At 34.5% G+C, this 25267-nt stretch overlaps 3 protein-coding genes across 4 annotated transcripts; 1 reads left to right on the forward strand and 2 right to left on the reverse strand.

Annotated features, from left to right (window-relative positions):
• Positions 1–1865: 1865 nt before the first annotated feature.
• LOC148768833 (uncharacterized) lies at positions 1866–3384 on the reverse strand. The gene is made up of 2 exons (XM_088822393.1): positions 2595–3384; positions 1866–2128 (listed from the first exon to the last, which is right to left on the reverse strand). Exons 1-2 carry the CDS (start codon positions 3297–3299, stop codon positions 2090–2092), a joined length of 744 nt encoding a protein of 247 aa, XP_088678519.1. The 5' UTR covers positions 3300–3384; the 3' UTR covers positions 1866–2089.
• A 10948-nt stretch (positions 3385–14332) lies between these two features.
• Positions 14333–19604, forward strand: LOC105965070 (putative alpha,alpha-trehalose-phosphate synthase [UDP-forming] 7). 2 transcript variants are annotated; one of them, XM_012989576.2, is made up of 4 exons: positions 14333–14699; positions 14950–17076; positions 17857–18130; positions 18702–19604. In XM_012989576.2, the coding sequence occupies exons 2-4, from the start codon at positions 15089–15091 to the stop codon at positions 19053–19055; spliced, it is 2616 nt and encodes an 871-aa protein (XP_012845030.2). In that variant the 5' UTR covers positions 14333–14699; positions 14950–15088; the 3' UTR covers positions 19056–19604. The 2 variants fall into 2 exon arrangements, with proteins under 2 accessions (XP_012845030.2, XP_012845031.2); XM_012989577.2 differs by having other exon boundaries at positions 14382–14811.
• A 2144-nt stretch (positions 19605–21748) lies between these two features.
• Positions 21749–23694, reverse strand: LOC105965346 (uncharacterized). The gene is made up of 3 exons (XM_012989891.2): positions 23450–23694; positions 23274–23368; positions 21749–22340 (listed from the first exon to the last, which is right to left on the reverse strand). The coding sequence occupies exons 1-3, from the start codon at positions 23564–23566 to the stop codon at positions 21854–21856; spliced, it is 699 nt and encodes a 232-aa protein (XP_012845345.2). The 5' UTR covers positions 23567–23694; the 3' UTR covers positions 21749–21853.
• Between the last annotated feature and the right edge of the window lie 1573 nt (positions 23695–25267).

A 25267-nucleotide genomic window follows, 5' to 3' on the forward strand; every position in this document is an offset into this window, starting at 1 on the left:
CAGCGGCGCGGCGGCATGGGCTGGAGGTCGGGGCTGGGTATGTAACGGTTGATTATTAGGGGTTATAAGAGTGGTTTGGGAATTATTAAATAATATTTGGGTAGAAAATTAGGTAATTTTTGGGAGGGGGATTGCATTAATTGGTGAAGGCTTATTAAATAAATCAGAAACATGTCATGACACCCACACCCAATCTGCTACTATATGACTTGTGCACTTATTATGCAATTTAATAAGTTGTTTAATTTATGATCTTGCTGGGGTGAGTTGGCTTGTGGTCTCTGTCACGTTTTCATGTTTTAAATTTGTATATTATTATGTAAGCACTAAAATGGAAAATATATATACAATTTTGTTTTATAATTCATCATGTGTCAAGTTTCATATCCGATTCAATTTAAGCATCACAGCTTTCTCCCCTTACTTATCCGTCATTTAAATACAAAATACCGACCACAATTTATGAATTGGTTTATTTCATAGTTATCATATCGGAATATATTCCCCTATCGCTTCCCTCCATATATCGCATCGTACCACAAAATATTTGGTTAATTAATAAAAATAGTACAAACCATATTTCACATAATGAAATGTATTATTGGGACGGCCAACAAACCAATGAGTATTTGAATCACCTAAAATATCTGGTCCATCTACAAGATCATTATCTAACCGCTAAATTCCATTAATAAGATCTTACAACTCCATTAAGATTTACTAATCCTACTTAGAGTTTTCACTTTAATAAGAATTCCACTAATCACACTATAAATAAACATCTGGCTCACTTCACAAGGTACGTTGGATTCCTTCACCTAATACCTAGAACTCATATTGTCCTACACACCCATCTGCTTGCCTAGGCATCTAACTTGAGCGTCAAGGGTGTTTCCGCCGGATCAAACTCCAGCTTAGTATACGTGTGCTTATCTTTGCAGGTTCAAGACCCAAGCATTCTACAACCCGACAGGGACTCCGACCCAGATCACCTACTCACGTGCAGTGACAGTGACCTACCCTCACGTTCATGTTTGGTTTACCCAAGGTGAGTGATACATCATTATGACGCCGTCTGGGAGAAGGTACAATGGATCACAAAGTTGTTGAGGTGATTAGGAGAACCGTCTACCCGAGGGACTACCACCTTAACGTGCACAAACCTCCCCCGATGGTGAATCCATATGGGTTGAATAAATCTCCACGCCCCTTGCCTAGGTTAAATCAACTTCCATACGCCCTTGCTTGGTTGAATCAAGTCGCGGCTCCTCCATCTGGATTTAAATCAACCTCTGTCTTATCTACTTTTGTTGAATCAATTTCCGTCTCCTTCACATGGGTTGAGTTAACCCCACTAGCTCCATAAATTGTTCATAAATTATGGGAACCAAACTTTCAAGAAGAGAAAAAGGTTTGTATGAAAGATATTTACACTAGACTTATGGTGCATTCAACACACATATAACAACATTCGATTATGGATCGACCAACTCGTGAGCCACCAATTTGAAATAGTTGGTGACTCCACCCACCTGGGACGTCGTCCATTGAAGACTCTCCCTCTCAACAATTGTTCCCACTTAGAAAATAATGTTGTGACCTTGGCTGTAATACCATTTGCAGGACGTCAAATGGTTCTAACTATGTTAAAATAAATTGGTAGTACGAAAGAAGCATGCCATAACATTATAGAGCATTAAACGTACATATAAGTGTCCACAACATTCGACTAAGGCTTGACCACTCCATATATAGCCATCAATAAAGAGCTATTAATGACTCTACTAGACCCGATCCTATGGAACAATTGTTACCCGTAACAAATTATATTTTGGAAACCAAACGAGCCCTTGTTTCCTTCAACGATCCTATCATGCTAATTTTGTGTTTTGACAAGTAGATGCCAACTAAAAGTCGTTATCGATCAATAGTTTAATTATTCGTGCTCTAATCCATCTCCAAGATAATGAAAAAACAACCAACTACTTGGTAGGACAATAGAGTTAAGCTCTTCAAATACATGAGGGGCCACTTTACACTTAAATCTTAATCATCATCCACTGCCTACAAGTTTGGTTTGGCATTATCATTAAACCCAGTCACAAGCAAAGACACTGTCAATCATATCCTACAAACCAAAAACATCATCTCTCCATAAACATATACACAAAACACAATAAAAAAAATTTCAAACATGCATCAAAATCTAAGGTAAAAAAATGAAAACCAAAAAAAATGTGCAAATTACAGCCAACCCTTGAGGTAAGTCCAAATTACGAAAAAATCCCCCATGTTTTGATAATTACAACCACCCTCAAATATGTACTGTCTTACGAAAAAACCCCTCATTCAGTAGGTAAATTTGACACCGTAAGGGTGGACGTATAAGACGTACATAGTTGAGGGGTGATTGTAATTACTCAAACAGAAGGATTTATTTTTGTAATTTGAGCTTACCTCAGGTGTGACCGTAATTTACCCAAAAAAGAGAGAAAATTAACTAATCATATTTACAAAAAAAAAAAAAAAAAAAAAAAAAAAAAAAAAAAAAAAAGAAAAAAAGAAATCATAGCAATTTACAATGCTTAACGTACATTTGATGCAACATTCTGAGCCCAAATTCTGAGATGATCTTTCATGTTGATTTCATTCTTGACAGATGGGACTGTCCAGTTCATCATCAAATTGTTTCTCTCACTAAAAAAACTACTACTTCCCCATGATTCAGAAAGATAAGGCCTTGAAAGTAGTTGACTATTATTACTTTTCTCCTCATAATAATCATCACCAGCCATTTTCCCCATTTTTTGCAGCCCTGGAATTACTGAAACCAGGCTCGAATTCTTGTCGTCTTCGTCGAACACGAATCCCAAGTCCATGAACCCTTTTACCTCTTCGAATTCGAGGGCCGATAAGCTTCTTTTCATGATCCCTTTTCTCCACTTTTTCCGTTTCTTGATTTCCTTAGCATTTTCTTGTGCCGAAACTTGTTTGGAGAAATCGACGATTTGTTTTCCGGATAAAATCTTCTGCAGCTTCGCTTTCATGATCACGGGTCTCGGTGAAGCTGATTTTTCTGCTTCTTCTTTGAATATGTTGCTTATATTCATTCCTAAATTCCAATCGCTTAGTGATTGGAACCGATGATTTGGCACACCAACTTTCGTTGATTCCTCTTCGTTTTCATCCGTTGTTCGTTGATCGACAAACTTCGTAGGAAGTTCATGTTTAGGCCTAAATATTATTCCACGTTCGAACCAGCACGAATCGAAGAGCTTTAGAATTTCTTCAGCTTCCATATAGATATTTTTTTTATTTTTTTTTAATTATTTTTGTGTCTTCGATTTTGGTAGAGAAAAAAGAAAAGGAAAAGAGAGAAGTGATACGGTTAAGAATATTTATTTTGTAACCAAAGCAAATATATATTGTGGATTTGATGCGTATATTATTAGAATTATGTTCTAATTAGTTGGCTGATAAGAAATAGTCTACATTATAAACATATGTGTCATTCTCCGGTTAATTAAATTATAATGCCAGTTAGCATTAATGTTATTATTTTAATCATGCATTGAAGAGAAGTAGTTGACAACTCTAAGTCATCAAGATGAAATTAGAAATATAATTTTGTGAGGGATGACTCAAAAATATAATGGTATATATATAATTGATATAGTTTTAATACTTTTGGTCGTTGTGAGATTTTCTGCAAACAAATCTAAATAATAAATTTTATTTATTTAAGCATTTGTTGGACGTTTTCCTAATACATAATTGTAGGGGTGGATTCGGTACGGTTGCCAAACATTTGGCTCAATACCGTGTACCTACCGTACATTGTGGTATTGAAAAATTTCATACCGTTACCGTACCAAAATGTTCGGTATACCAATGTTTGGTATACCGTTATTTTCGGTACGTTACAATCGGTACGTGGTACTCTACCGTACGTGGTGATTGTATCAAAGATTAAAGAACAAATGAGCTAACAAATATGTAAATCTCAATTGAAAATAGTTCTAGTGTATCTAATTTTCGAAGAAGGCCCGAGTATATAATCATGAATAATTAACATAACTTGCTTCAATGAAACAAGAATATAAACCCAAATAAATTTGGTTTAATGGAACAACTAAGTATATCTTAAGTACTTGATTGTACGTAATTATTAGTACATACAATAAATATTTTACTAATACTAAACATACATGTATATGCATGTAAAAAAGAGATATTCATACATGAAATATAATTCCACACTTTCCCCAAAATGAAAATTATCTTTCTACACTATTTTCAAAAACCTTCCCCAAAACAAATTCAAATATTTCTCTCTCTAACAAACATGATTTGACCGCTACAGTGAAAATTGTCTTCACTAAAATACAAAATCAAATCACTTTATCTTTCAAATTCTTCTTCCAAAATACCTTTTTCCAACACCTTTCAGACATGATTTGACTTGCTACAGTACAAATTGTCTCCTCCCAAAACACAAACAAACTTTATTTAATTTTCAAATTCTTCTCCCAAAACATCTTTCCCCAAAATAAAATGGAAATGGAAGCCCAAAAGCTTACCAAACACAGCCAATAAAATTAGTTGGCAATAGGTAACATACATGACAATTTAACATAATATATATGTCCTATAAAATTCAACTTGGTCGGAAAAAAAAAATACACTGCCACTAACTTCAGGTAAAAATAATTGTTGCAATTCATAAGCTTCCAAGTAAAAAATATAATTACAAAAAATAATATCGAGGTAAATATCTTAATCGAATTATAAAATATAAATTGCGGTACGGTACGGTATTACCGTGGTATTAGAAATACAATACCACTACCGTACCATATTGTAATGGTACGGTACTAGTACCGTACCGTAAACATTGGTAACCGTTCTTTCGGTAATTTTTCCGTATTTCTTGGTAGGTATACCGTGGTACATGGTAATTGGCATTTTTTTTCCAGCCCTACATAATTGTATACAGTAGAACGTCGATAAATTAATAATCTTGATTAAATAATAGTTTCTCTCAGTCCGGACTTTTGTGAAAATGTGTTAAACTATTAACTCGATAATTTAATAATTTGTTAAATTAATAAAATTTTCTTAGCCCCGACTGTATTAATTTATAGAGATTTAACTGTATATGGTAATAAAGTAGAGTTACAATAAGTCGGATGCCGAATCTAGAACCACGGGCCAACTCAACCTGTGAATCACAATTCACCTAGGGACCGTGAATCGGCAGTCCGAATTGGCGAACAGCCCGGCAGTTGTCGGTTCGCACGGTTCAACCCGTGAAAGTAAAACTACAAACAATATGGACGGCCAATATCAAATTACCGTTGTGTAACAATCACTTTGACCAGATTTATTGACTTGAACCGACGAGTCAAATCTTTCTTTCTTGTTTTCTTTGAAAATCTACGGCCAATATATATGATGGTCGTTAGAGATCCATGGATCTCTATACGAGATTCTGAAGTCATTCTCATCTTTAATTCAGTTTAACATCCTGTTTCTCTCCTTTGGTCTTTATTGTAGTCCAATGAATTTTCTAAGTAATTGAGAAAATGCTTGTGGAAGTAATTTGTTTCCTTATTTATTTAATTGTAAAACTTTATTTAGTTCCATATATATATATATATATATATATATATATATATATATATATATATATATATATATATAAGAGTTGGTTGAAAATATAAATGGGGATGTTGGAATTATTTCAATAATTATGTGGGCTCACATATGTGACGTAAATGTGTATGGCTATCTTAAAGAAAGTCCGAATTAATTGTGATCTAATAAAGGTTATTGGGTTGGACTTATGGGTATTAAACTATAATTATGGGCCTAATGTGTAGAGACAATTAGGGCTTAGTTGTGATTTATTGATGGGGCTGAATCACAATTATAATATAACTGGACTCTACAGTTATATAAAGGGTCGTGGTCCCCAAAGAAACGCAACGATTCCGTCTCTTCTAAAATCCATCGTTAGAGAGATAATTAAGGAACTGCGGATTCTTTGGAAGACCTGTCCCAAATCCGGTGGAGATTAGAAGATCCGATTTCGTGATGTAAGGTACGCTTCCGTGTTTATGTTTATGTATAATTCTCGTTGATTCAAGCATGTTGGTTCTTGGGATTCGTATGCATATACGATAAATTTTCTAACAAGTGGTATCAGAGCCACCATGTTTTGAATCATCGAGAATTTTATGTGTTAAAATTCTCGTCAAGTTTAATTCAATTACGTGGATTTATTCATTGTTCCACTTATGGCTAGTTGTGAATATGTAAGGTATTAGTTTTGTTGTTTACGATTTCTTTGGTCCAACCTTTATGGTTGAAAATTCGGAATAGTTTATCTGTTTAATCTATTTGGATTAAAGGTAAGGTTTAAGGTATAAATCTGAAAATTCCAAATCAAAGTGAATTAAATTCTTTCGGTTCAATGTCTTGGTGGATTATGATTTAGTTAATAAATCTGAATTTTTCTCTAAAGAATTAAGGATGATCTATTTAGTATTTACTGAGTAAGGACTTCCAAGTACGGAAATCATTCCGGATTAAAGTTTGAAAATTTTCAGATTTGTTCATCTCAATTATGATATCCTGAAATTAAGAGGTGAATTAAAGACCACCTAGTTCAATTCCCCATCACCACCATCTTCTTTTCAGTTCGCCTCCCTCGCCATTCGGCTCCGGCGAGGAGACGGCGAAAATCAGGCTGTGGTTCGTTGAAGGTGCTGCGCGGGGATGCCCACGATGTATTCTCCTGGGTTTTCTATGTCCATTGAGTGCATGTTATGTTATCACTTATCAGACCACCGACGGTGGGCGGTGGTATGTGGTGGCGGCGGATTTGATTAAAGAAGGAATATTTGGTTAATGAAGTTTTGGGAAATTACAATTTAACCCCAGATTTAGGGTTTCTGTAATTTCAAATTTGGTCCCCTAATTTAAGTTTGAGAAATTTAGCAATGTTTCAATTTGGCCCATATTTTGGTTTCCTGATTTTGAGCCCGGGTCGATTTAAAAAAAAAAAACAGTATTACAGCCCTCAAGCTTTCGAAAACTGCATTTCAGTCCCCAACTTTAAAGTTTCTCCCAAAACAGTCATATATTTTTCAAATTAAGTATTTCTGAATCTTAGGTCCCTTTTCACTCAAAAGCTTTTCTTTCAAAATTTCAATTCAGTCCTTTAAGTTGAAAGATTTTCTGGTTTTGGGACAAAGGCAATTTTTAAGGAATAAAAAGTTGATTTAAGGTTTTGGGGCCGTTTAAAATATTTCAATTATTTTGAGGGACAGAACTAATATGTGAATTCTTTTAAATTTTTTTGAGGTTTTGTTTGGTCAATAAAGTGAAGTTCATTTTGAATTTCAAATTTGGTTTTCTAAGGCTAATTTGGGGAATTTTCAGATGATAAAGTTTATGCCGTTTAGACATAAATTTTTTGAGTAATGGGTCAAAATTAAGGATACAAATTAATTTTTAATAAGCTTCTGATCCATTGTCATTTCATCGTTATTGAGTCAAAATATGGATAATGGTTATTAGTTAACCAAATAAGGTTTGATTCATTCGGCATTTGAGTCGAAATCCTTGTTTTAAGTCTAAATTGAGTTACTAATAAAGTCTAAATCCATATAAAGGTAGATTTATTGGTTAAAATTTATTTTGGCCTCTAAATCTAAATAAGGTTGAATTGTGAGCCCCACATTATCTTTAGCTCAAATTCAAAATAAAGATGGATTTGATGTTTTTAATTAATACTCATTTTTATGAATAACCATATTACTGAGTTTGATTCGAAAATAATACAGTGAGGCAACCTTAGTGTTGGATACAGACTGTTAGCGCTCAGGTGATGTCTTTAGAGCCTTAGCGTTCAATGACTTTTAAAATTTTGAATAATTTTTTGGGTACATCTAATGACTTGTTATTAAGTTTGTCTGACATTTAAAAGAACTAATTGAAGCATGAAGCCACCCTCGTGACCTCTCTGCGTAGGTTAACTTATTGAGATTGTCAAGATGATTGTGTGTATGTGAATTCATGCGAATATTTAACTATACCCCTCGGTATGTTGATATTTGGCAGAACCACGTATGCATATGTGGTAATAAATATGTGATGGTTGTTGGGCTCCATGTGAATGATAGTTGCATCCCTCGATGGACTTATTATTTGACAGGATTTACTATCAGTGTTTGATTACTACAACAAGAGTGCCACTTACAGTTAATATTATTGTCCCCTCGGCTTGATATTAATGTTGTGCTAGGCATCTTGAGATGTATTCCATAATTAGTTAAAGTTTTCAAAGTCAAACTTTGGATTATAATGTGAGCATATTGATTTTATTTTCGTTCTCTACTTAATTTATTTATCGCTTACACATTATCTGCCTATAACATTTTGTGCTTAACTGCACAAATATTTTTATTATTTATTATGGTGCATAGATCTTAATTTATTTTTATTTTGGATAGAACAATAGAAGAACCTAGAGTATATCATCGTTCTAATTATAAAATTTAAGATCATTAGGTGCATCTATTTTAAATGTTTTTTTTGGGGCATAAGGTTTAATTTGGGGCTACGTACTAGAAGGTTCCTTAAAGATAGTAAGGATACGTTTTATTTTAAAACGATAAAGTTGCAACAAATTAGATTTTGATATCTATTGTTTAAATAAGGTATAAAGAAAAGGAACATAAGTAAGCACATTAAGTAATAGTCTAATCTCATTTTTCGGTTATAGCACTTCAGTTAGTGTGGTTTCGCTGACTTGAAAGTGGATATGGCTTAATTTATTTTTCTCCGTGAACGGTCAATATAAGGTTTGTTGTAAAACATAAAGAATAAAACTTTGACCGTACACACGAAGTATAAATAGTTAAGGGAGAAGAGACTAAGTGCTAATTTGACTAGTACACCTTAAGATAAATAATTATAATTGCAGTTTACATCTCAGGTAAGTCGAATAACGTAATTATGCTTGTTTCTCACTTTAATTGTTCTAAAATATATTTGGACTTTGTACCTAGACACATTTAGTGAATAGATCATGTGTTACACTATTCACATAAGTGTGTGTATATAAAGGGTTATTCACGTAACCAACATTCAATTGATGTTGAAAGATATACATCTATAAAGGTTATGTAAGACATTTGGGATTGAGGCTATGAGGACTCTTAGGTTTTCTTTTGAATTATGAAATAGACATTTGGTACCATCATTAGATGGATTTAGATTTTCTCTTGAACAAATTCGGTTAGTTTGTTCATTTGAAAACATTAAGCTTGGCCTATTTCATAATTCAAAATTTAACCTATAATTTAAGTAAAAGTCTCTTACGGTAAAATCTTGCATAAGCAATTTAAATGGTACAAAATTTAAGAATAGAACATTCAAGGACATTCAAAGAAGTCTGATAAGTCATTCTTCTTCACTAAGGTATATTTAGGAGAAACATAAGTGTTGCAATATATTATTTTTAAAAAGGGGAAATTTAAAATCTTTTAAGGATGTTGAGTTTGAGGGGAGAAATTTAGATTATAGACATTGTCTTTAAAGAGGAATCAATTCGATTCCTAATACTTCTTTTGACAATGTACATGTTTTTTTTATACTAGTCATTGTTTGAAAAGTAGATTTAGAGTTTTGATAAGACAATGTTGAACAATTCCCAATCAAGCTTTGGTAATAGTACTCACTTGAGAGCAAACTCAACAACCTTAAGAGAATAAGGCATTAAAGATGAGTTGAAATTTAGAATGACAAAACATTAGGATCTTATCGAAATGCCATAAGGTGTGAATTTCTTTGGTTACAAATAATTGAGACCAAATGTAATTCAAATGGGCAATATTGAAAGATATATGGTACGTTTAGTCATTAAATATATCACTCATATCGACTATATTAAGAGATTTATGGACACAAGGAATATGTTTCTCAAATAGTAATATTTTTGGAACAATAAAGTGCAACCATAAAATTTTAAAGATTTGAAGGATATTGATTGCAACTAAAGTAGTCCATTAAGGAAATTAAAATTCCCGTAAATGATGTTACAATCCTAAGCTTATAATTATCTCATATGTACTTTGAGATAAATAAAGTTAATGATTATACATGCTCAAGGATCAGTGGGAGATAATCTCACAACAAAGGAGACTTGTTTAATCTCAATTCAATGCCCAATAAATATTTTAAATAAAAGAATGTACGCATTTGGTTAAGGTGTGCATAAAGATAGGCAAATATTTGAATAACCCTATGAAGTGGATCATTTAGCAAAGCAGCCAAATGGGTTATACAGTAATCATAGGGAATGTAAGTTATATACATATGCTCATTTATCAAAATCAGATATTTTGGGAGATCGTGTGGTTTATTCATGATTTTGATTTTTATGATGCGTATAAAGTATAGATCCATTTTGGTTAATGTAAACCTAAGTGATTGAGCTATTTTGACATGGGTGTTAAGCAAACACTTTAAGCTCTTTTCACGATGGTTAAGTTATGGTAATTTTTGGCATCTTATTTTTGAATATAGCTATAAACACTTGTCATTAGGCTGCACATGTTGATTTGTATTAAAGTTATACGGTGACAATATTTAACAGCTATACTTTCGAACAACAACAAGAGCTTGTGAAAGTTCTTTGTTGTTAAAGGTACAAAGTGAACAATACATAGAGCATATTAAGATAAACTCCACAATTGCGGATCCGCTTACTAAAGGATTAACACATAAGGTATTCATGAGCATTGCTCATGTAGGTGCTATATCATTTAAGGATATTTTGGTTCAGTGGGAGTTTGTATGTATGTGTACATATAAATACATTTTGGTAGCTCTATGATATGTTTGGACACAATTTTGTGTATTTGGTTTTCTGCAGAAATAAAGTATTTGGCTACACTTTGTACAATTATGTAAAGATTTGGTCTCAATAAAGTTTAAAGTAGGACCAGTTGGAAATAGGCATGTTAAGATCACATTATATGTAATTTCCATGCTACACGCCATAATTTGATCTATGTCATTTGGCTATATTGGTATATGTGATTACTGTTGGGTTTAGACACGATCAATGTGACGAAAGCCTCTTTAGTCCTATATTAGTATGGTCAATGGACGAGATTGTAAGGAATACCTTTTTATATGATAGCAATTTTGAGCACATAAGGTGTACACATTTATAAGGTATATAACATATGTGGCCCAAGTGGGAGATTGTTGGAATTATTTCAATAATTATGTGGGCTCACATATGTGACGTAAATGTGTATGGCTATCTTAAAGAAAGTCCGAATTAATTGTGATCTAATAAAGGTTATTGGGTTGGACTTATGGGTATTAAACTATAATTATGGGCCTAATGTGTAGAGACAATTAGGGCTTAGTTGTGATTTATTGATGGGGCTGAATCACAATTATAATATAACTGGACTCTACAGTTATATAAAGGGTCGTGGTCCCCAAAGAAACGCAACGATTCCGTCTCTTCTAAAATCCATCGTTAGAGAGATAATTAAGGAACTGCGGATTCTTTGGAAGACCTGTCCCAAATCCGGTGGAGATTAGAAGATCCGATTTCGTGATGTAAGGTACGCTTCCGTGTTTATGTTTATGTATAATTCTCGTTGATTCAAGCATGTTGGTTCTTGGGATTCGTATGCATATACGATAAATTTTCTAACAGGGGATTCTATCACCTAGCAATTAACATGACTACACGTTTCACCAATAGAGATTTTTCTCGTCTTCATTTCTTTCTCAGTTTTTCATTTATAGATTTAGAAGTATTTAAGTACAATCCAACCTTCAGGGCTTGTCCTGTGAGTTTGGGGGCCCTAAGCGATCCTGAAAAAAGGGGCATTTCGTTCTTCAAAATTTTAAGTTTTTTTTGCGGTCGAACATGACGATTAATACAACTCGTCAATCATTAATGTTTTTATTTTAATTTCCATATGTTTATTAAACTACCAAAACAAAAGTAATATACTATAACAAATTACGTTCTCCCTAAGAAAATTCCATTCGGTGCAAAAAAAAATTATAAACTGTGAGTAAATTCAGTAAGTGCGACAAAAAATGTTATGCATCTAAATAATTACATTAATGAAGGAGGACAAAAATAAAAAACCTTCAATGAATAATATTTTTTGTTGGAGTAGGATAAAAATTATAAACCCATTATAATTAAAGATTTTATTTTGGAGGTGGGTAGCGAGACTGCCATATAAAACCACATAGAATTTGCAGTTTATAATATTTTTTTGCCTATATATATATATATATATATATATATATATATATATATATTTGGGAGAGGGGGGTGTTTGAAATTGGGGGCCCAAAGCCGTGGCTTCCCTGGCTTTTCATCAGGGTTGGGTCTACAAACCCTTATAGAAGCATTATTAATTCACGATATATAATAGAAGATTGGAGGTTTTGAGAGAAAAAGAAAATTATTGATTTTTTTGTAGTAGGTTTGGTGTTTTGAACGTTATGACTTCATCAACCGTTGGATTGTCATGAATATGTTACTGGAGGCTTTTAGTATACAGTGATATTATCCAAATTAAATGGGTTGTCTATCCGATATCCCAAAACGATGTCATGAATTTCAAAAGCATACTGATATATTTTTGGCAGTTGTAGGTTTTGGAGAAGCTCCATTTGTGATTTCGGACGACACCGTTCGTGTTTCATGATGTTGCTGAAATGGAAGAAGTTGCTGGGGTTCGTATCTGAATCCCGCTATAATTCTAGATTATTTTTTATTCCGCAATCATTAATATAGAATTTATTACGCAGAGCATGCTTCAAAAAAATTAAAACCGTAAAATTGAATCTAATTCGAATTTAACAATATCGCGCGCTCCTGGGATCCGTTTTTCCAATAACATTGCTTGGGCAACCCCCGGTGATTGACCTAGTATCCGTGTTGTTTTGTAGATTGACTCACAATACATCGTCCCCTCGCTTGTAGAAATGGCTTGTAGAAATGGGGAATAATGCACTAATGTCAAGGGATATTGTGCCAAAGCTAAATTTAGGGACGTTAAATCGGTAAAAGCGAACCGAATTTTTGGTATGCCAACATGTCATACCGTTTACCGAACTGAATATACTATTTGGTTTGGTAAATAACCGAATTATATAAATTTTATGTAAGAATATTTAAAAAGAGGGGGTGACTGTAATTACCTAAACAAAAGTGGTTTTTTTCGCAATTTGATCATCCCTCAGAGGGTGGCCGTAATTTGCCCAAAGAAAAAAGATAAGGTTAAGTGTTACATAACATATACTTTGCAAATATGTATTTAAACTAAAAAGATACATAAAACTAAAATGATATGTTTTGTACTGAAGGGTAATTATGTCATTTACATGCAAATTTTGACAATAAAAAGAATACGTTTAAACTAATGGCAACACTCGAGGGGGAGGCAAATGTTACTTTTGTAACATCAGGGATAAGTGTTACCACCCCAATAGTTTAGGGGTATAAACTGTAGTTAGCCCTATTTGGTATAATTTTGGGAGTTATTTTCATTTTATTTTGGAAACATAAATTTTGAAAATAGAGTAATGTTTATTTATATTTTTGGGGTAAATTACACCCACACCCCTGAGGTATGCTAAAATAACTTTAAGGTCCATGTAGTATCGATAATTACATTCACCCCTGAAACATAGTTAGAAACTCTAATGGGATAAATTGGATACGTTATTCCGTTAGGGTTCTAATGGACTATTACTTTTAGCTAGTGGTGGAGACAATATAGAGTTAGGGGGTGACATGGTTCCCATAACATTTCTTAAATCACCCATAACTCTTTGTGTCTCCACCGCTTTCTGAAACTAATAGTCCCTTAGAACTCTATCGAAACAACGTATTCAATACATTATCCCATTAGAGTTTCTAACTATGTTTCAGGGGGGTTGAGTGTATTTATCGATATCACGGAAACCTCAAAATTATTTTAGCATACCTCAGGGGTGTGGGTGTAATTTACACTATATTTTGAGACGAATGTGTTGGAAAAAAGTATTTTAGAAGAAAAATTCAAAAAATAAAGTGATAACTGTTTATTTGTAGTGTACACAAATTAGAAAGTATAATCTATAAAAATTCTCTATGGATCGATCCGTAAATCGAATTATAAGCTTATGAATTTGTGTAATTATCCGATAAAAAGAAAATGAATAGTGGAAATAATAAAAAATAATAAAAAAAGACGCGTAGAAAGACCCGACCCCCACGATGAGACTAAGAGACGCCAAACACCGCTCTAAAAGTCGAACAAATAGTGATTCTTTTATCTGTTGGCACGTTTTCATTTTTCACACAAAATATTATTCTATTTCAATTTCTTGCCCTAATTATATTTAATTTAATTTATTTATTCCCCTTTGGATATTCATATCCATGACTTTTCTTGTTTACTTGTTGCCAGCGATCGTCCATTCCTAAGTTCGCCGATATCAAAAGCAGCTCAGATTATACATTTTTTTTTTTTAATTATAATTATAATTATAATTATTTTTTTCTGGGTCAAACCCTAGAATCCCCTTTCACGATTGCACGCTCAAGATCAACTCTTTCAATCAACCGACGCCCCAATTTAAATTGACTCGATGAGGTCAGTTTTCAAACTTCAGATTTCTTCTTTGTTAAGATCTCTCCCAAACTAGGGTTCTTTACAAAATTTCCTTATTTTACTATTCGCTCGATCATTTCCCGGCTTGCTTAAGGTTAATTTCTTGTTTTTTGCTGCATTTTTATGTTCTTCGATTCAAATTAGGGCATTCCGATTGCGTATTTATATGTTCTGTTTGGATTTATTAACAGTTTTTTCGCGGAATAATTGATTATATTTTAATTGAATGCAGCTGATTTGGGAGTGACTTAATTGAAGAGGCGAAGAGAAAATTGGGGATTGGGTTTCCGATTTGTGAGATCTAAAGATTTAATTTTTATTTTATTTTTCAAAAAACTTTGCGAGGAGTGATTTAAGAAAAGCTTGTAAAGATGATGTCAAGATCTTATACCAATCTTTTGGATTTAGCATCTGGGAATTTCCCGCTAACGGGTAGGGAGAAGGAACGGAAAAGATTCCCTAGGGTGATGACTGTACCGGGGAATATTCTCGAGCTGGACGACGAACAAGCTAGCAGCGTTACTTCTGAAAACCCATCTACAGTTGCTGGCGATAGGATTATCGTTGTCGCAAATCTTCTGCCTTTGAAAGCAAAACGAAGGCCCGATAATAAAGGATGGACTTTTAGCTGGAACGAAGATTCCTTGCTTCTACGTATTAAAGACGGATTTCCCGAGGAGATGGAGGTTTTATACGTTGGGTCTTTGCCTGTTGACGTTGATCCTATTGAACAGGACGATGTAGCAAGCTTTCTTTTGGAGAAATTTAAATGTGTCGCCGCCTTTTTACCTCCGAATATTTTAGAAAAATATTATCATGGCTTCTGCAAGAAGCAGTTGTGGCCACTTTTCCACTACATGCTGCCGTTTTCGGCCGATCACGGAGGTAGATTCGACCGGTCCATGTGGGAAGCGTATGTATCTGCGAATAAGATGTTCTCGCAGAAAGTTATCGAAGTACTAAACCCGGAGGACGATTTTGTCTGGATTCACGATTATCACTTGATGGTTCTGCCGACGTTTTTGAGAAGGCGCTTTGTCCGTTTAAGAATGGGGTTTTTCCTTCACAGCCCGTTTCCTTCGTCCGAGTTGTACAGGTCATTGCCTGTTAGAGAAGAAATCCTCAAGGCTCTTCTCAATGCCGATCTTATCGGTTTTCACACCTTCGATTACGCTCGACATTTCCTCTCGTGCTGCAGTCGGATGTTGGGCTTGGAGTATCAGTCGAAAAGGGGATACATCGGATTGGACTATTACGGAAGAACAGTAGGGATAAAGATTATGCCCGTCGGTATACATTTGGGCCATATTGAGTCGGTAATAAGACAGGCGGATAAAGAGCTTAAAGTTGAGGAGCTAAAACGACAGTTTGAAGGGAAGACTGTGCTTCTCGGAGTTGATGACATGGACATATTCAAAGGCATCAATTTGAAGCTTTTAGCTATGGAGCACATGCTGAAGATACATCCGAATTGGAGAGGAAGGGCTGTGCTCGTACAGATTGCGAATCCCGCTCGAGGGAATGGTATCGACTTGGAGGAAATACAAGCCGAAATCGAGGAGAGCGTTAAGAGAATTAACAAGGATCTCGGAAGTCCCGGATACGAACCTGTAGTATTTATTCACAGACCTTTAACAATAAGTGAAAGAATGGCGTATTACACTATCGCCGAGTGCGTCGTGGTGACAGCTGTGCGTGATGGAATGAACTTAACTCCTTACGAATACATTGTGTGCAGAGAAGGCGTATCTGGTGCAGAAACAGGGTCAGATTCAGTTGGACCCAAGAAGAGCATGCTGGTTGTTTCTGAGTTCATCGGGTGTTCTCCTTCTTTGAGTGGCGCAATCCGTGTCAATCCATGGAACGTCGAGTCGACCTCGGAGGCAATGAATGAAGCTATTTCAATGGCTGAATCTGAAAAGGAGCTAAGGCATGAAAAGCATTACCGTTATGTCAGCACGCATAACGTTGCTTTCTGGTCTAGAAGCTTCTTGCAAGATATGGAGAGAACTTGCGCCGATCATTTTAGGAAAAGATGCTGGGGTATCGGTCTTGGGTTCGGGTTTAGGGTTGTGGCGCTTGATCCTAATTTTAGAAAGCTTTCGATAGATGAAATTGTGTCTGCTTACGTTCGGGCGAAAAGCAGGGCTATATTGTTGGACTACGACGGCACACTTATGCCTCAGAACTCGATTATTAGGACGCCGAGCGCTCAAGTTATCTCTCTGTTGAACAAGCTTTGCGGTGATCCGAAAAATGTAGTTTTTATGGTGAGTGGGAGAGGTCGGGATAGCTTAAGCAAGTGGTTTCTTCCTTGCAATAGGTTGGGTCTTGCTGCCGAACACGGCTACTTCTTAAGGTATGTTTGCTTTATTGTATGCCTTGTTATGTTATCTTAGTCAGTCTGGAGTATTTTCATCTCGCTTTTTATTGTTTATATTGTTCGATTACTGTTACTGTATTAGATTTATAAACTTGATTTTTTTTGGGACATACAACTCGGGAAAAGAAACAGAAAACATGGCTTTGTGGCTTGCTTTATCGAATAAAAAGCCGACATTTCGATCTTTGTATACCTTGAAAATGTAGTAAAATAAAGGCTAGTGTTGGTTATTGTGATTGCAATAGGATGTCAAACGGTTGTGTACCTGTATCTAAGTAACTCTTACCTCCATGACTTGTTATCAAAGAATACTCTGTTCGATCTGAAATATATTAATGGGACTTTGTAATAAATACATGATGATCTGAAGTTCTAGTTCTCCTGATATCTGAGTGGCTCGGTTAGTTTCTACTGTCGAGTGTAGTGGTCGTATTTCGAGTCTCTTTTTAAGTTCATATGATGTTTGCTAGTAGAGTCTACTGTAAATAGCAGATTGGATATCCAGGTTATGAAGATTTACGTGGAGATCTTTCGTAAGGAATCTAAAAACACTGTAGCATCTTTAGGTTAATGCGAAATTTAAATTCCCCGTTCGGAAACATGATCATCCGCATTACTGTTAGTTATACTTGAGTTCCCACTTTAATGTCTCGTTTTCTTTCTACTTCCTATCTTTTTTTTTTTTTTTTTATTTATTTTTTTTATTCTTCGTTCTTAGCTAGTTCTATTGTATTAATTTGCTAAATTATGGGACAGGTGGCCGCAAGTTGAAGAATGGGAAACATACAGCCAGAGTTCTGAGTTCGGGTGGATGCAAATGGCGGAACCTGTAATGGAATCATACACAGAGGCAACTGATGGTTCTGGAATAGAGAGAAAGGAAAGTGCTTTAGTATGGCATTATCATGATGCGGACCCGGGCTTCGGTTTTTCACAAGCAAAGGAAATGTTGGATCACCTCGAAAGTGTTTTAGCTAACGAGCCTGTTGCTGTCAAGAGCGGACAGTTTATTGTAGAAGTCAAACCTCAGGCACGTCTCTAATTAGCTTTCGTCTCTTTCATTGCCTTTCTCTATTTTCGCCTCTGTTTGGTTCATCGATTTTGGAAATCAACGGAGAAGCAAAAGCAAAGAAAAAAAAATTAAAAATTAAAAAAAAAATCGAAAATCTCCCTAATCGAAGCAATCTATTTTACCACATTTTTCGTTCCAAATTTAGAGGTTTTGATTTCCGATTTTTTTGGAACGGAATTGGGTTACATATTAGATTTCGTTCCGATTTTAATTTTCGAAAATATTTCGAAAAATTCAATTTCTGAATTTTATTTCTAATTTTTTGGATTGAAATTTGAAATTTTTACGGATGTGTGAATTTCTGATCCAATTTCGTCTGATTTCCCTTGATGCAAAAAGACGCCTCACATTCTTATTACTATGCTTCTCTTAAACTTATTGAAGTCGTCTCCTTGCTCACTCTTCATCTTTTGTTTACAGTTATCCCTTTTGAAATTGGAGTTTGTTTTCACATGCTCTCTCAGATTTTGTGTTTCGTAGATATGTATTTATACATCAAATTTAATGTCTTTTTTTTTTTTTGATTCAGGGTGTTAACAAAGGAATAGTTGCTGAAAAGATTTTCACATCAATGACAGAGAAAGGGAAACTGGCCGATTTCGTTCTTTGCGTCGGTGACGACAGATCTGACGAGGACATGTTTGAATTAATCGGTTCTGCAGTGTCGAGACGTGTTCTCTCGTACAACACCGAAGTATTCGCATGCACTGTCGGCCAGAAACCGAGCAAAGCCAAATATTATCTAGACGACTCATCCGAAGTTATAACAATGCTCGAGTCTCTTGCCGAAGCTACTGATTCTCCTTTCTCGTCTGACGAAGAACCTGATCTTGATACTATCAGCTCTCCTAGAAGAATCAGTCGTGTTACTTCATTCATTTAAACGAAACGATGCATGTATTTTTTTCAGTTTGAAGTGAACCTAAAAAGAATAAAGTTCCGAGATTTGGAGCCAGGTAGGAAAACCCCATTTTCCCTATTTATGGCCTAATGCGTTGATTTTGGCAGAGAATTCGAAATATTTTATTTAAGTGACGATGGGGGGAAACGAGATGGGTTTCGTGATGAAGCGACTGATTATGGGAAGGTGGAATTTTGCAACCGATGAATTTGTAGATTGGCGGAAGAATTCGACTTTTTCTGCCTCGATGATTTCTTTGTACAGGTTCGAAGGTCTCCTTTTCTCCTTTGTTCTTGGTAGTTGTTCCTTTGGGGGCAATCCTCATTGGAGTGTATGTGAATATGGATTTCGATTATTTTGAATAATTGTCTTTGACAGATGGATGGTCGTCCCGTTGGAATGTTACGAGTGATTTCTTTTTTTTCTTTTTTTTTTTTTTTTTTTCTTGGTTCCGTAATTTTTATTCGATTTGGAGATGTTCTGATTGTGACCCTTGTTTAATTCAGTAATTGAATTTTGTGTTTCTTGGAATATTTATTCTTGTAGACCTTGTTTGCCTTGTATCCAAAATTGTTACTTAAGGGTTGATGATATGGTAGTTGTCTTGTTTCATAATGGAATTCTTACAATATATACTGCTGCTTAGGAAAGGCAATGGTTAACAAAGGAGGATGTTCTGTTTCCTTGTAATGGATAGAAACCACACACACACAAAAAAAAAAAAGAGGAAATCGCATTATAATAATTGAGAAACTAATATTTATAAATAGGGTAAATTACAAAAAACCCCTGAGGTATGGTCAAATTACAAAAACACCCCTCTTGTTTGGATAATTACATCTACCCCTCAACTATTGATTTTTTCTTACACCTCCACCCTTATTGTGCCAAATTCAACATAATCATCTAGATTTCGTGGAATGTGCTCTAGTTTGTATTCGCTTATGTGAAAAATACAGTTTCCGATGGACCACAAACTGATATACACAAGCTAAAAATCACATATTATGATCATCTTGCTTCATAATATAGAGTTTGAATGGTATAAAACGGGTACAAAAGTGATAATATTTCATAAAATCTCGAAGATTCCACAAAATTCGAGGAGCCGAGGGGGTGGTTGTAATTATCCAAACCAGAGGGGTGTTTTTATAATTTGACCATACCTCAGGGGGTGTTTGTAATTTACCCTTATAAATATACCCTTACACTTTTAATAAATATATCCCTATAGTTTTAATAGTTACACGGTTTCTCGAAATTCCCGTATCCTCATTTTTCGGACATGTTGTTTCCCAGAGTCTGTTTTTCCGTTTTCCCGTATCGTCGTTTCCGTGTATGTGCTACATAGGTCTGAAGAGACACATCACACAAGATGAGTCTTAAATATACAGAGAATTGAGAGGGCAACCATTAACGTGAGTCCAAATTCTAAAAGCAAAAAGTGGAGGCCAATACAAGCAAAAAGAGGAAGCACCATTGTGGACTAAAGAAAGGGTAATTTACACCTACTCCTGAGGTTAGTAGTTACATTTAGACTTATATTATAATTTAATAAACTATCTGATTTGAAAAGAAATACGTAGGTTTGATATTAGTTAACACTTGAACATTTGAGTTTTGACCGTTAATTTTTTCTAAATCCACTTTTATCCTTGACCAAATGACTAAATTACATTTTTCACGGGTAAACAACATAAAACTCCCTTGTGTTAAGGAAAATCCTGCACCGAATCCCACTTTGCGTTTTTTTTTTAATTGCGTACAACCCCCCTTGTGTTTCATTTTCCTTGCATAAAATCCTATTTCCGTCATTAGTTAACACCGTCAACTATAGAGGGGGGTTTTATGCAAGTTTTTTCGTAACAAAGGTGAATTTTGTGCATGTTTTCTGCAATCCAATGGGATTTTATGCAAAAATTCATTTATTTTATGTAAATTAATTGATGTATTTGACTTGATTTACAAAAACAATTTTAAATTTTAAATGAATAAATTAATTTTTCATAAACCCCCTTGTGTTGCAAAACCATGTACCGAATTCACTTATATTACAAAAAACTTGCATAAAGTTCCCTCTATGATTGACGGTGTTAACTATTAATGAAAATGAGGATTATGCTAGGAAAAATGAAACACATGGATGTTCTACGCAATAAAAAAAATACATGGGAATTTGGGACAAATTTTCGTTAACAAAAGGGGGTTTTATGCTGTTTACACCATTTTCCACCCCCAGTGTTATAAATCTAATTACATATCGAGGCTCCTCGTGTTTTAGAAAATATCATAGAGACCTCCCTTCAAGTTTAATTTAACTAATTTTTTCTTCCATGTTGAACTATTTTCACTAATGTTTTCTTACTGTTCGTGATTATATCGTGATTACCACCCATGATTAATATGACATCCACACATAAACATGTAATCTTATGTACCCATTTGTCGCACACATACTCGATAATGCTAAAACCATTCGATATCAAATATGCAATTGCTTCAAAACTTAATTAAGTTCATACAACGACTTCACATTAGTCGTCCTAGCTAGGTTCATTTTCTCTCGGATGTTAGAAATTAAAATTAAATTAAATATTCGTTTCTTCACAAAATAGCATACTCGTTGCCAATTTAATAACTTCTAACAACGCTGCATCATAAGGTACGTAAACAAATTATTGAAAAACAAACACGTGGGATTATATATAATTCCCCTCGGTACGTACCCTTAATTACCTTTATTATCTTTGGAACACTAAAACGTACTTCTAGTTCAACGACTAGTACGTAGTAGTAGTAGTACGATCTTTTTCAATAATCAAGAATCTACAAACGGGGCATTTCCCGTGGCTCTTAACCCACGGAACAATGCACTCCTCGTGAAACATATGATTGCACGGTGTGTTCGTCACATACTGTTTGGTGTCGAAATCTTCCAAACAAACCGCACAACGTTTCCCATCATCATCATCATCCGAACCGTTGCTTGTGGTGGGCCCGGTGCCGCCTAGTCGCTTGATTATGCGGTTGAGATGTGGGCTGTAAAGTTGTTTGCTAAGCTTGTTAAGTGCTTGCTTTTGGTCTTCTTGACTTAGCCTCGGTTCCTCCTGTATATTATTATAATTGTACCTTGGTTGTTGGTAGTTGTACGGTGGAGGAGTGGTGGTGCTATGAGGTGGTGGATATGCGCCGCCGTAGTCTTCCATCAGTAGTAAATGTAATGGTATTGAAGCACGACGAAGAGGTATTCCATGTGCATGTGGGAAACTGCATGCATGATGCATGCACCAATATTAATTGATATGAATAACTAATTTATAGTGTCACATTAGGTTGGATTGGTGTTTTTTTTTTTTACTCAAAAAAAAAAACAAATTATTTATTTTTCGAAAATGGTATATATTAAATATTCTAAGGTAATTAATTATCTTCTACAAGTGCACTACAAAGAAATATTCCTCACTAAATATCAACGTCTTAAAGATTCTAATTCAAATTCGTTAACCACCAACAATAAAATTTCAAAATAAAAGATTAAAATAAATTATTATAATTTTGAAACATATATAATTCGAGCACTGATTTATCGGACTCAACCTGTTTTTACTTGGTTCTATTTTTGTTTTACTTCATTTATGTAGAGTATTTACAGACTCCGTGTTGTTTATGATTTCCGAAAAATCCCTTGTACAAAAATTAACAAGAACCCCCCATGTTTTGTTTTTAAAAGCACACCTGTCCTTATTTCGAAATTTATTGTTGACTATGTGAAATGACCAAATTACCCTTACAAAGTAACTATTGAAAAAAGAACAAAAAATGCACCAAAAAGAATTTCGGAGGGTATTTATGACTTTTCAAGTAAAAAAAATACACTTCTACTCTCACAATCCGTGCATGCAGTACACGATAAGTACTTGTTACGTTTTTTTTTGCTTAGACTATTTTTCACAGGGATGTTCTTGCTAGATTTTTTAATACACGGGTTTTTTTTAGCAATTAGGAATTACACAGGGGTAGTTTTTGCAAAAAAAAAAAAAAAACCATTAATCTATGACTGGTGGTTCAGCTACTTGGCCTTGCAATTAAAATTCTCATGGAAATATCACATATATATATATATATATATATATATATATAATGAAAAGTACTACTATATCTAATTAATAAATAAAAAAACCTGCAGGAAATTATCATCACCTTGCCATCAGGGCATCATAACTAGGTCCTCCTCCTCCTATCACTCTCTCCTCAAATAACCTCCATGAATCTCTTGCTCTCTCTCTAGGATAATTCTGAATATATACACAACAAATTATATATAAATATAAATGTATATATATTACATAATGCGTGTGTAGATTGAAGGAACAAACCGGGGATGTTCGAGCCGGAAGAAAGTCTGGAAGATTATTATTAGGCAGATAAGTCCAGTATTCGTTTCCCGTCTGCATATTTCCCCGGTTCTGAGAACTCCGGGAGCTCCCACTCATGATATTACACTTTTATGAAAGTATTAATGAAGGTTTCAGGCTTGTTAATTTATTACCAAACTTTTACTATGTTGGGTGTTTTGTTCTCTTTGCTTTTTTCTTTTTTCATGTCATTCAGTTTGTCTATTTTCGATATTTTTCGAACATTATCTTCCTTCATTTAAAGATACCTTTTGTGTGCGTGGTGGTGTCCAGGATAAAAAGATTCTATCACTACATGTGAAGCAACGAATTTGATTCTTGAATTAAAGAGGTAAAAAATTATGCTATATATGATCGAGTGCATGTACATCGAATATATATGTTACTAATCGAAACTCACCTATATGGATGTTTATGCGTTAATTGAAAGTAGTAACCGGAGATCAACCCACGTTAGGAGAGTCTCTACTATTATTGGAGTAGATGTCTAGGGTTCAAATTTTGCTGCTCCGCTACTTCCTTAATTTGTAACACAATTTGAATTATTTTAAGAAAAAAGAAAATGGTACCGTATGTTATTTCGAATTATTAGAAATAAGTCCTTGTGGCTTTTTTCACTAGCAAATATGCCCCATAAATATTTAGTTCATGGCATATGGACCCCTGACGTATGTTCGTGCAGCTTGTTTGTTTGATTTTGATAATTTTTTTTCATTCTCTCTTGCTCAATGACTTCCAATTCTTCAACCACCACCTCTACTCCGATCATGGTTCGCCAAACGGTAGCCAGTGGTGAGCACATGAATTCGTTACAATCGGGCTTGAATTTTCGAGAATATTGGGCCAACACACCCGAATGATTTAGGAATATTTTTTTTTTCTTTTTATAAAGGAGGATAAAATCGTAAGATAGGAAGATAAAAAAATAAAAAAAACAAAAGATTCTTTCAGGGCTTTTTTTTGCATAAATATGGGGTTTCGGTGTGCTAAATAAAACAAATTGGATGGGCTAAATAAAAATATAGGTATAACGTAATGGGATTTTTTCTTGATTAAGGGTGTACTTGAGTCCACGTCCACCCTTGCCAAATTAGAGTGGACTTGTCTCTGACGACAGCGGACATTATTGCCTATATTACTGTTCCAGTTCCATTGTAACGTTGTGGTAATGTCGCAGTTGGAACAAACAAATGTCATAGATAAAAGAAAATAAACGCTAGGTAATTAACCCTAAAAAGTCCGGAGGACATTTTTATTCTCTACTGATTTTTTAATTATTTATTAGGGGTAATGACAAATAGGCCCATGACAAAGGCACTTAATTAAAATAGGGACATCCAACTTTTTTGTCTTTCAAATAAATCCACCCCATTCAAACTTATTTGCAAATAAGGAAAATCCCTTTATATATACCAAAATTACCCCCAATTCATTTGAAACCCAATTTAACTCCAATTTCATGATTTACACCCCAATTTAGCCCAATTTCATCAATTAACCAATTTTAACCCAAATTTCAATTTTGACCCCAATTTTAACCTAATTCGTATCAATTCCACCCATTATGCTCTAACTTCTTTAATATTACACATTGACCCCGGATTTTAACAAATATATCACATTAACCCCCAAAACTTTTTTTTTTTTCAGAAAATAATTTTTTTTCTGAAATATTTTTTTTCCGGCCAGATTCCGGCGTTGACTTTTTTTTTTTTTTTTTTTTTTTGAATTTTGTTTTCCTGAAATTTTTTTCCGGTCGGTCAACGGCCGTTGACCGCC

Source organism: Erythranthe guttata, chromosome 8 (assembly GCF_056151865.1).
Source record: "Erythranthe guttata isolate IM_541 chromosome 8, IM_541, whole genome shotgun sequence".
Taxonomy (NCBI): Eukaryota; Viridiplantae; Streptophyta; class Magnoliopsida; order Lamiales; family Phrymaceae; genus Erythranthe; species Erythranthe guttata.

What these genes read in the sequence shown, in the direction of transcription:
- LOC105965070 (XM_012989576.2), top strand. Translation starts at nt 15,089, where the DNA reads ATGATGTCAAGATCTTATACCAATCTTTTGGATTTAGCATCTGGGAAT. An exon ending in GAACACGGCTACTTCTTAAG is followed by an intron (nt 17,077 to 17,856) that starts GTATGTTTGCTT and finishes ATTATGGGACAG; the next exon opens with GTGGCCGCAAGTTGAAGAAT. An exon ending in TTGTAGAAGTCAAACCTCAG is followed by an intron (nt 18,131 to 18,701) that starts GCACGTCTCTAA and finishes TTTTTGATTCAG; the next exon opens with GGTGTTAACAAAGGAATAGT.
- LOC105965346 (XM_012989891.2), bottom strand. Translation starts at nt 23,566, where the DNA reads ATGAGTGGGAGCTCCCGGAGTTCTCAGAACCGGGGAAATATGCAGACG. An exon ending in TTCCGGCTCGAACATCCCCG is followed by an intron (nt 23,369 to 23,449) that starts GTTTGTTCCTTC and finishes GTATATATTCAG; the next exon opens with AATTATCCTAGAGAGAGAGC. An exon ending in TATGATGCCCTGATGGCAAG is followed by an intron (nt 22,341 to 23,273) that starts GTGATGATAATT and finishes TCATGCATGCAG; the next exon opens with TTTCCCACATGCACATGGAA.
- LOC148768833 (XM_088822393.1), bottom strand. Translation starts at nt 3,299, where the DNA reads ATGGAAGCTGAAGAAATTCTAAAGCTCTTCGATTCGTGCTGGTTCGAA. An exon ending in CTCAGAATGTTGCATCAAAT is followed by an intron (nt 2,129 to 2,594) that starts GTACGTTAAGCA and finishes TTTGGTTTGTAG; the next exon opens with GATATGATTGACAGTGTCTT.